The sequence below is a fragment of the Ambystoma mexicanum genome, chromosome 2p (genome assembly GCF_040938575.1).
Source record: "Ambystoma mexicanum isolate Mex_15411 chromosome 2p, UKY_AmexF1_1, whole genome shotgun sequence".
Classification (NCBI taxonomy): domain Eukaryota; kingdom Metazoa; phylum Chordata; class Amphibia; order Caudata; family Ambystomatidae; genus Ambystoma; species Ambystoma mexicanum.
In genome coordinates, this window is record NC_090923.1 from 1,232,861,360 (window position 1) to 1,232,873,487 (window position 12,128).

Sequence of the window (12,128 nt, forward strand, 5' to 3'; positions counted from 1 at the left end):
TTGTCCTTAATGCAAAAGTGCTCCGATCCGCTGGGTTACCCGGCTGAAGAAATACGATTACATCCCCCCAACTCGAGCCAGACTTCATGGCCTACCTATCCACTCTTGTCTTCTCTTAAAATGTCCATGCTTTATCAACACACCACTGCTTTTACTCGACAGGTCCTGCCTTCCTATCTTCTCAACTTCTTTAAAATGCCCACCACGCTACATGTGTTTCTCTTCGCATCTTTGATACCAAAGTCTGAGATTCAACTACACCAACAAAGGAGCCAGAGCTTTCTTTGTACTGGCACCTAGAAAAGAAAATGGAATCGCCTCCCATTTAAGATTCACTCCACTGTGAGCCACGTGTGTTTGGTTGGTGTCCTTATGGACCAAACCTACTTTTGAGTTGATGAATATAGCTGACCCTAAGCTCAGTGCCTCCACCTTGCTTTTTCAGATGAGGTAAAATATTACTAACCTTTGCTACAACTTGCAGTCCACTCATATTTTAAGGCAGGATCCTGTAACACGTGGCCCTCAGGGGTTCTGTTCTACAACTTCAGTGATCCCCCACCATGGACTATGCTGGGTAGGTCTGATGGGAACCTCTGGAGAGCCAGAGACTGCAGAAACCTAGTTTAAGATCACAGCCAGTCACAGTGATCAAGATTTAATTTGTCAAACAGGATAAATTGAAGGTTTGTCAGATCATCTCTGCAACATTACCACACTGTTGAAACTTAGATGCATTTTTTCATTCTCCTTATAGTTCTAATTATTCAATTTAATACATTGTCAATTTGTCACCGTTTTTATGAGCTTTTATTTGTGTATTTTTTTAAGTTTTATAACACTCCAAATTGCAGTACAACCTCTTCTGATCGCCGTCCAAGAGTGCTAGGGAACAGTGGAACACACAATCCGTGATCCAGATGGCACATTCCTAGTTAACAGTATAGAAACACCACAAATCACGGGGTTCAAATGACAAGTGACGGGAACCAGGCACATAACTGACCATCCTATCTCTTTGCCTAGCCTAAGTGCGGTATAGCAATGGCAGCACTAAGGTAGATGAAGGGGTGAAATACAAGGGTAAGTGCAGCTCTACATTATCGTGGATACCGGCCCCGGATGTCATCAGCCTCGCAATAGATTCTTCATCTTATGCAAATGTATTTATGTAAAGTAAATGTTACGCTAATGTGACCAATTTGAGCACACTTGACCTTGTTGTCGTGAACTGGCTCCCATTTGACGCCTAAATTCATTTTAAATTAACTTTTATTGTTATAATCATGTTTTTCGCTTTTGTATTGAGAAATAAATTGTAAAGTTGATTAATTTCAACTAAAAACAATAAAAAAAAAAAAAAAGATTCTTCATCAGAATAGTCATGAGGAATGTGGGTGAACAGTCTGAAGACTGAGGAATTCTTTTCTTTGAGAAATTCTATGCTCGTGTATGTACGTGGTGCAGTATCAGTGGAAAAAAGTTTCATGGATTTGTGTGCCTCTGGGCTGCTAACGTGTAGAGGTACCATACAAGGAAATACCTAGGACTTCCTCCTTGGGAGATCCAGTGGCAGCAGAGGATGTTACAGGTCACCCTGGATAAATGAAAATGGGTCTTTCCAAGCCACAGTGAAAGATACCATATTTGGTAACCAACAACGCCCCGCAATCCTGACATTTTATTTTGTGGTTGTCTTCAGTTTCAACTGCTCTTTTTCGCTGGCGGATCTCCTTGCGCCTTCCAAGGTTATCAACATACTTCCAGGCAATAGTGTTCACTCACTCTGGCTTTCGTAACCTTTTTTGGTTTCTTTGCGACATAGAGGGACACGGAGAGCATTGTTTGTAGACACCCACACATCTTGACTAATTTCCCTGTCTCTATTTCAGATATTGCGTACTCTCAAATCCGCTAAGTCATCTTTTAAACTCAGATGTTGGTGGCCACCAACTGGCCACACAGTTGAACTAGACATCACTTAATATTTCCAGTCTCAGTGCCTGTCTCGCTGGTCATGGATTTGCAAATCGGTAAGCCTTTCATAATGAAATTCATTCAGCAAATCCTACAGGCACTCGGTAGAGTCTTGACTTCCGGAAATATACTTCTCTTTCAGTATGAACTAATCAGAAATTGCTCCTGATGTTCTAGCCCTCTTCGAACATTGCGCGTGGGTTTTTTGGAAGAACGTTATGATATAGTTATAAAAAGTCATGGGCAACTGAGCAAATTTGATAATGTATATCTGATTTACAATCCAGTGAATTGGGGAAGGCATTTTGATATAGCGATATATGATTGGATATTTATAACGCTCTTAATACCCAGAAGTTTCTAAGCATGGACCAGGGGATCGAACCTATGTTGCTCCGTGTCGTCTTGCTTCCAAGGCAAACACGTTGCCCCGGAGCTATCCTCCCAAGACAGTGAAACATAATAACATTCTGCAAAACCAAACAATTCATCCCCACACATGACGTCTGTACGGTCGTCCAGGCCTTTGTGATCGCACACAATGACAGGGCAAAGTCCCTCCTTACTGTGCCTCCATCCATGCCCTGGGCCACCCTGAAGGCAGCCCAGTAGGTCCCAGCTGCCTCATTATAGGTGCCCGCAAATTCGACTGCATCCCTCTTACACTGCGCAAGAGTCACTGGCTCCCATTGTCAGCCAGGATCATATTCAAAACTGCACGTATCACCACAAAGTTAGTACTTCACACCTCTGGAGGCTCTCACACCCCAGGGAGCAAAGCTGTTGAAAGGTTGACATCTAAGCTAGCCAGTAAAGAGAAGACTTGCCAGCAGTCCTTCTCCTGCCATACCCCGCCCATCTGGAACTCCGTCCCAGTCCTCAGTCCCCACCATCCTGCAGTTCAGCAAAACACTAAAAATGTGGCTCTTTCAACATGCTGTATGAACACAAATCCGGTCCTCCCTCCACCAACAGAAGGGTGCTATTTATTTATTTTGCGTTTTTAAAGTGCTAACACAGCCCAGGGGCATCGATGCGCTGTTACAGGTCTCTTAGTTGCATATTTATAACGTGCTTAATAGCCAGAGGTTTCTAAGCACAGACCATATTTATAACGTGCTTAATAGCCAGAGGTTTCTAAGCACAGACCCGGGGATCGAACCTGTGTTGTTTCATGTCGCCTTGTTTCTAAGGCGAGCACGTTGGCACTGAGCTACCATCCCCGTACGAACAAAACACCAAGCCCGGTGCTGGCACTCCCCTGTTGTGAAGCACTGTACTGCCATCGAGCAAGGTGTGAGCTATAAGCAATAAAATAAAACATTACAAAAATAAAGCTATGACTAATTGACAATAGGTCGTATTATGCTTCACGGCCTCCCTCAACTCTTGTTATAGGAAACAGTTCAGTCTGTATAATGTGCTGTGTAAGTGCCGTCACTAACTCACTCAGATCTAAACCATTAATAGGTCGGACTGTTGTCCATAGGTATTTTTCCGATCACTGGCATGGTAGCACAGTTCACTTGTTCATGCTGTCAGTGCCTCCCCAACAAAAGTGATGCTGTTCGATAAGTGTTTTTTTATTCACTGTGTCTTTTCCAGATAATACAACACTGCTTGTCATCCCATTGCCCCATTAAATATGACATCTGCGTTGCTATGCACAGGCTGCCCCCCTTTCTGAGCAAATGCCAGAGCTCCTGCTTCGTTCAAATGTATTGGCATCTCTTACTGTAGGATTCCCACAGCACTACAACTCTTTCCCCTTTCTACTCTCCAGATGTGTTTCAATTGCCAAATGTAAACCCCTGATTGCAGTGTCACTTCTGCCATTTGGGATCAGCCTATGAAGCACTGACTTAATGACTCCTATTCTGACTTCATCCGCCCTATGCTTCCATTGCAGATGTCTGATGCCATGCTGTCTTTTGCTCACATGCTCCACTTTGCCTCCTTTGCAGGGACCTCCATTGTCTTTGACATGAGTCTAACCTACATCCTTGTAGCCTTGGTGGCGGTCATCCTGAACAACGCCTTGATGGAGATGCTGAGTCTTCACACTCGTATCACTGTAGGTGAGTTGGTGCTTTGCAGCTCTATTGCCCCATCCTGTCCCTTGGCAGAGGGGCCCATTTGCTCTGGCCTGATAGTTTGTAGAGTTGAGTGGGTTTAACCGGGATCCTGCCCGCTCAACGAGCCGATCTCATTGAACTATATCTCAATGAGAAACAATTCAATTGGATGCACTCTTTCATTGAAACACCCAAAAATTGTTGTAAAAAAAGAAAGTATAGTCACACTAAAGTGATAACAATAAAATAATACATTCTATTGGGCGGAAAAGGGCATAAAAAGGGAGATCCGCACAAAAAAAAACACATTAAGGTAGGGCAAGGTGCAGGCAGGCCAATGATGGGAGTATGAGGGGTTCCATTAATTATGAGGGAATAGTGCTAAAAAAACACATTAGGACAGATTTAAAAAATAAGTTGTGCTCAGATAAAATGTTCATTAAAAGTCCTATAATTCAAAGAAAATATGTGGAAAAAATGTAAAACAATAATATTACAGTGAGTTGTACTGAGATGAAATGCCATAGATCTGGTTAGTTATTAAGCACAGGTCTCTATGATTATATGTGTTGCTTCTTGGGCGAGTATCAGAGGGACATAGTGCGGTAGAACATCAATGAAGCACGCCTCTTTAATGTGCATCTCGCTTGAATGCTCTTTTTGCACAGATAATTAAATGGAAAATATGCAAAGGTTTGGGTTTGGATTTTCACTGAAGTCTGATAGGCAATCAGTTTCTCGGCTTTTAGTCAGGCCATCATACCAATAAGAAGCTATGTTTCTGTCCACCTCCCTCACATGCTGTGCTAGTTGCCAGTCATGCTTGGGACTTCTATAGTCAGAGCACTGCGTCTATGTGGTGGTGTTGTCTGTGATTGGCCAGACTTAAACACTGAATTAACGAGAGCTTTTCCAATCCAATCTCTTTATTTCAGCAGGAGCGCCATAACAGATTAGTACAGCACAGGATAAAATAGTACACACAGATTTAAAACACATACAAAGATGGCTGTTACATCTCCAATAAAACCACTTGCAAAAACTAACAACCACCCATAAACTAAATATTACTTGACAGTAGTCTTCTCTTTTTAAAAACAGAAGTTAAGAAAACAGAAACGGCCATGACAGATGAATAAGAAGAGCAACATTTTAGTGCATCAAGGGCCAACTGACTAGATGGTGCTTTTTGGCGGACCCATAGTGGCCGCGCCATTGCGACCTCTTCACAAGATAAAATGGGCAGAAGAAAAATAAATGCACTTCATCTTGAATTGCCTCAAGGCAGAGTGGGCAAACAGATGATGTGAGCCCCCTGCTCCATTTGGCCAGTGGAAGGATGCCCAAACAAAACTTTGCATACCAACTTTTAAGGTTGGGGGTCAGCTGATAATCTAAAAACGCTTCCAAACCCCAATCTTTTGTGAACTTCAAAAAACTGCTGCATTTCCCCTGCCAGGCAGCTGTCGATCATCTTACTCTAAGCCCACTCAGTAATATATTTCTTGACATAACCTTTCCATCCTGCCCCAAACATATTGGGGTTTTCCCTTAGGTCCGCAAGCCCAATACTGGTTAGCATACTTCAAACATTTCTAAACCATAGGAGTTACCTTCCACCCGGTGTGAGGGATACCTCCAAATAAACCTGCCCGATATAACATGAGGGCTTCAGTGTTCCAGATCCGTAGCCAATATATGACAGGATGAAGCATAATAACATATTTGATTTCTATTATACCAAACTCACATGCCACCAGCGTGGATGGTGCACTTCAAAGGAAGCCAAGGACAGCTTTCAAAAATCTGTTCTCGGCTGTCTGGATGGAGGTACAGTCACCATAACCCCATAATTTGGCTACATATGTCACTGTCCAAATCTTGAGGGGAATTGAGATGATATGATAAGTCATTTATAAAGTGCCTGTACACAAGTGTTTCTAGGCCCGGCAAGACAAGGGAGGGAAGACAGAGGGAGGACAAGACAAATGATTTTACTAGGCCTTGTGTCATCCAGATCATGCAAGTGCGACAACGCCAAATGCACGGGGAAGGGAGAAGGGGGAAGTGTCGGGGGGGGTGAGGAGTAAGTGCAATCAGGGCAGCATTGCTCTGAATAAGTGCAGACAGGGCAGGACGGCTCTGGGTAAGTGCAAGGAGGCAGGGAACTGTAGAGGTTACAACCCCTAAATGTGCGTTAGGACCAGAGGCAGTGCAAGGGAGACTGATCATGGTGGAGCCTGGTACCCAGTGAGACTCTAAGGGTAACCAAACAACCAGTCGGTGCCGCAGACAGGTGGTCAGCAGGGGAGGGAAGGAGAGAAAGCAAAGAGAAAAGGAAGGTCTTGAGCTGCTTCCAGAACTTCAGGTGGTCCGGCTCAAGTTTGAGAGGGGCAAGGAGGCCATTCCAGAGGGAGGCACCTAAAGAGGAGAGATATCACCCCCCTCTGCCTGGAGAACCTTCTGACCCTCAGAGAGTTGGAGATAATTGAGAGAAGGGCTCGAGAAGGAACGTATTTTGGAAGAGAGAGTTGGATGAAGTGCGGGCCACGGCCACAGAAAGCCTTGTGGACGTTGCAGAGGGTCTTGAACTTGATCCTTGCAGCCACCGGGAGCCAGTGGAGAGATTTCAGGGCTGGAGACATACGGTCCCTGGGCTTGAGGCCAAGGCTACGTCTTGCAGTCCTGTTCTGGATTAGTTGTAGAGGGTGGAGAGTAGAGGAAGGAAGGTTGAGAAAGAGGCTGTTGCAGCAGTCCAGTCTAGAGAGAATCAGGGCTCTAGAGACAGTGAGCTTTTGGGGGAACATTAGAAAAGGAAGAATACCTCTGAGGAGATACAGCTGGTAGTGGGCCTTCTTGGCAAGGTCCGTGATGTGCAGAGAGGAGAGGGTGAAGTCAAAGATGACACCAGGGTTGTTTCCCTCACAGGAAGGTGAAGGAAGAGGGCCCAAGGAGGGCGGCCGGAGTGAAAGAGGGAAAGGGGGAGCAGGGGTCCCAGTTAGAAGGATCTCTGTCTTACTGGCATTAAGGCAGAGGTCGTTGGAGGCGCACCATTCCTAAATTGCGGAACGACAGTCAGGAATGAGGGAGAACGGAGAGGAGGCATAGGGAAGTCGGAAGGAGAGCTGAGTGTCAGCCGCATAAAACTGAAAGTTAGAGGAGAAGGTAGAGATCAGGTGTGCCAAGGGGGCCAAGTAGACATTGATCCATGGGGAACACCACATGTGGAGAGAGAGGTGGTGAAGAGAAAGGACACAAGTTGGACCTGGGAGGGTCGGTCCCGGAGGAAGGAGGTCAGCCACTCTAGAACCTGGTCCGTGATGCCCAGGTTCTCACAGAGTCGCTTGATCAGGATGGAGTGGTTGATTGTGTCAAAAGCAGGGGAAAGGTCAAGGAGGATGAGGACAGAAGGAAGGCTTCCAGATTAGAGAGCAGATCTTCACAGGTGTTGAGGAGAGTAGTTTCCATGCCTCAATTGAGAGTGCCTCGCCGTCCAGATGTTTCACAAGACTCGAGATTAACCTACTCTGGCATAGATGATGTAATGAGTTTTTTTTAAAGCTGGTTAAACCATTTCAATTTGTTAGAAGAGATCAGCCCCAAGTAGGTAAAAGACTCCTCTGACTCCAACATCCGGGAGTTCAAATGAAAGCTCACCCTGTACGGGCCTTGTGTCTGGCCTGAAGTCACTGCATGGTTTTTGTTTTAGAATAATTGATGCACAGACCTTTTGCAGTACACAGCTTTTCAAAAATATCCAATGGATTCTGCAGCCCCATCAGGGTTTTAGACAGCGTGGTCTGCAAACAAAAGGAATCGCAATTTTTAGCTTGCATACCTCGGGCATCCATAGCTGCTGCATGCAGACTAGGAACCCTACTATTAATATATAATAAAAATAGCAGCGGGGCCAAAACACATCCCTGTCTGACCCCTATACCTATGGAAACTGGGTCAGTAGTCTCTCGATGTGGCCCCCATTGAATCTGTGCAATGTTTTCAGAGTACAGTGACTTGATTGCTTTAACTTGGGTTGGGGGAATAGCCATTTCCTCCAAAACTATCCATAGAAGATCCCTCGGCACAGTATCAAAGGCAGTATGGTGGTCCACAAACGGCAGATACAGACTTTGGGAGCTTAGGGTCACAGATTTCTGACAGATGAGGTCTAGCCTCATTGCCTGGTCTGATTTAGCAACCCCTGGCCTGAAGATCGGCTGGGCATGCCATAGGATACCTACGTTATCCACACGATCCTCCATAAGGCCAGCAGGTAAGATAGCTCAGCTTGTTGAGCGCTCGCTGCTGCGATGTGAGTGTGATCTGCAAATCAAAGGTTCGAATACCAGCTAGGCCGACTCAGCCTTTCATCCTTCCAACGCCAATAAATGAGTACCAATTTCGGTGGGGTGATATTGTATGTAAATATGTGCTCTGTAAAGTGATTTAGATTAAGGTGCTATATAAATAACACATCATCATCATCATCATAAAATGGAGAATCACCCTTGAATAAATTTTTGCCAAGGAGTCGATCAAATAAATAGGCCTACATTTGGAAGGTTGATCCCTATCACCTTTTTAAAGACCAGGAGAATGACCGCCTCCCTCCAACTAGATGGAGGTATGTTAGTCAAAACAAATCATGAAGGTTTTTAGTTAAGAGGTGGATCCAAACTACAGGTTCACTTCTGAAAAGATCTGTGGGAATGAAATCCAGACCTGGAGCTTTTCATCTGTGTGAAGCATCTATGAAAGATTCTATTGGGCGTGATTCAGCATCCGCAGAGAGGCAGATTCACAAAGAAGCTATTATGAGTTTTTTGGATGTACTCCTACCTTAAACCTGGTGTGGGCTATTTGATTTGCTGAGAGGTTATTATGGTTAGCTCTGATTTACTCCTAACTTAAGTCTGAAATACTCCCATTAACCCCTTAGGGAATGTTATGACATAGAGCTAGCACACATTCAGTATTCAAATCCCAGCACCCCCAGATACCAAAGTACAGAAAGCGTGGAAACCCGCACCACAGCTAAGTGCTCAGTCTCTGAACACAGGTTAGGGCAGGGAGCCCACCCGCAGTAAGCACAAGACTAGAAAGGGTGTGCCAATCACAGCCACAGCTAAGCAACTCTTACTGAACCAATTACAACATAATATTGTGGTGACCTAAAAGATACCAAAAGTGGAGAAACACAGTCCAGTTAGTCAAGGTGGCATTGTGTGCTGCACAAGGATGATAACCAGAGACAGTACCTTCCCACGAAATTGTGCAATCTGTCAAAGTCTATTTGAAATAATCTAACCACGTGCTCTCATTGACTAAATATATAAGCCAGTCAATTCTAAAAGATATTGGTTTTACTGAAAAGCCAACACATGTTTCGACCCCTACAAGAGGTCTTCCTCAGGACACTTCCTCTGTATAACCGTTGAGATCAACTACCACACAACAATGTGGTCACTCTCCAATTCTCAAATATTCTCTTAACAATTATACACAAGATCTCACTTGACCCCCAATCTGCACTTCTCATAAATTGTAGTAGAGAACTCCTTATTGGCGTTCATTCCCCGCTAAACAGTCCATTGCACACAGGCTGATTAGGCCCATTCACCTTGGCTGTGTAATACCGCTGCGTTTCGCGTGGCTTATTGCACAATTAGCCATGCAGTCGCACTTATATTCATTGATTCTGAGTGTGGTGTGACGCAAGTTGTTAGATTCATTTAAATAGTCTTTACTTGTGACCTTGGGCTTTAGTTACCTTCTTCTGACCAATGTGAGCCAAACTCGGTAATAGAACGAGGCAGTTTTGGAGTTTGGAAGGCATCCTTTAATTAATATGGTAGATAGCTCAACGGGTGTTAGCCCATCTCTCCGTACAATATGTGTAAGTGTTGTTGATGTTGTCAGTTGTCATTTGTTAATTATAAAACATACAAAATTAAATAAATAAAGTTTTTAAAAAACTTCTTTGTGAGTTAAATATCCCTCTCTAGATTGAAATCAACTGTAAGATGGAGTACGCTCTCTCTTGATAGGCCCCAAAGTGGTTACGGTCAAGTAGAGAACCAAAAAACACACCACCCATGACAATAGGTCAAGCCCTTTCATTCCCAACAAAGGTTTTGGCACTTTCCTGCCAAGCAAGACAGGTGCATGTTGAAATGACAATGGTTACTCTGGCAGGACCTCTCTTGGGAGTAAATGTGGTTGACCTTTACTCAGCTGGCATTATGATGGTGACCACTTTTTCTTTGGTGTACTGTGAGTACTGCTGTTCTAGGCATGCACCCATCCACTGAGTTAACCTATGTGTGTAGGGCAAGCAAAGGGTGTTCCTAAGGATCATGTATAAATGGGACTGTTGAGTTTTGCCTCTGTACCGTGGCTCATTTTGCTTCACCTTGGATCCCTTGCAGGTTACCTCTTTGCCCTGGGACCGCTCCTCTTCGTCAGTATCTGTGATGTATGGCTGGAGCTCTTTTCCAAAAAGCAGGCCTATGCCATAAACCTAGCGGCGGTAGGAGTAGTGGCCTTTGGCTGCACAGGTAAGTGAAGGCCAGCGGTGACAAAGACTGCGCGAGTATTGTACTTATCATTTACATAGCGCCCTTTACCATTATTTTAGTCTCAAAGCGCCGGTAGTGGGAGCGCCCTCAGTGGACTGAAGTCCAAAGTGTTGGAGATCACCGAGTAGGATTAGAATGCGCGTGTGCATTTAGCCATCATAAGGCTTAGCTGGCTGGCCTGGCTCCAGTAGAAGCAAGCAAGGAGAGAGAGGGATGCAATGGAGTGTGGAAGGGGTGGGATAGTGCAGCGAGAAAGAGATCAAACATATTGTTTAAAAAACATCTAGTATGAGCAGTCCTACACAACATTGTCTTCGGTGAATTCTGTCGCTCATATTTTTGGACAATTTTTCAGGCCCTAATGCATTTAAAAACATGGGAGCATTATCAGTTATTGCCTTACTAGGGTTCTTATTTCTCTTTAAGTTTAGAAGGCGTATCCCATGCTCTCTTTAGCCTACTTAGAAAGTAGCCCGCTGTATATTTATTTTGGCTACACCTTTCAGAACAGGATGTGTGTATCCAGGTCCAACTGACCCCAAAATCATCTCTGTCCCGATGGCATTTGGTAAGCCTCAGTTCTTATCAGAGCACCAATCATGGATCGAAGTGTAAAAAAAAAAAGTAGACGAACAATGTTCCCTCTGTGCCGCCCCCTTCCTAAGACCCCCTTGCCCCGGCACCCTGACCCACACTCACCGTCACTCTCCAAACCCCAAATTCAAACTCCGGACCTGGGTCCTTCCTTTCCTCCACAACGCTATGTTTTACAATAGTACTGTTAAGGATGAAGAAAACAACAAAATTATATGATATGTTATTTATAACGCACTTAATATCCAGAGGTTTCTAAGCACAGACCTGGTGATCGAACCCGTGTTGCTCCATGTCGTTTTGCTTCCAAGGCGAGCACGTTGCCCCTGAGCTATCCTCCCAAGAGGATTTAAATAGCCACCATCACCCACACGGCATGCAGCCTTCCTTTTCCATTCACCTACCCATTCGCACATCTTACAGGACACGCCCATGACAATAGAGACAGACAGAGGCACCTGCCCCCCATTACCTGTGCCTATCTGACCCATGTGCCAACAGAAATTCAAAGGTAGACCGTTGCCGAACTGGGCTTTGTAGCACCTTAGGAATCATTCTCTATTCAAATAAACAGAGCGAACCCCACAGCTGCGAGATAGCGCAGTGAGATGTAAGAGTGGATCATTACCGACAGCAGCTCAGGTTCAATACCCCAGCAAGGAAAAAGCTCACAAGAAAAAGGGTGGCCGTCTATTGCCGCCCTGGAATGGTGTTCCATATGACGCGGGAACAATGATGTATATTGGATAAAAGTAAGGGAACGGCGTACCCTTTAGTTCCCGCCCACTTTGACTGCTGGCATCAATTCAGTCTAAGCAGAATTACAGGGTGATGTGTTGAGTGCCATCGAACCGAAGCAGCTTTCTAGGCAATTATCACTGCATATGCTTGCCAGGGGTGGTCT

General features: G+C 44.8%; 1 protein-coding gene across 8 annotated transcripts in view; it reads left to right on the forward strand.

Annotated features, from left to right (window-relative positions):
- SLC29A4 (solute carrier family 29 member 4) overlaps positions 1-12,128 on the forward strand; it is a 301,784-nt gene that overhangs the window by 207,584 nt on the left and 82,072 nt on the right. For all 8 annotated transcript variants that reach the window (XM_069645524.1, XM_069645525.1, XM_069645526.1 and 5 more), the window contains 2 exons: positions 3,942-4,055; positions 10,481-10,609. In XM_069645524.1, coding sequence (XP_069501625.1) covers positions 3,942-4,055; positions 10,481-10,609 — 243 coding nt within the window. The remainder of the gene's footprint in view (positions 1-3,941; positions 4,056-10,480; positions 10,610-12,128) is intronic.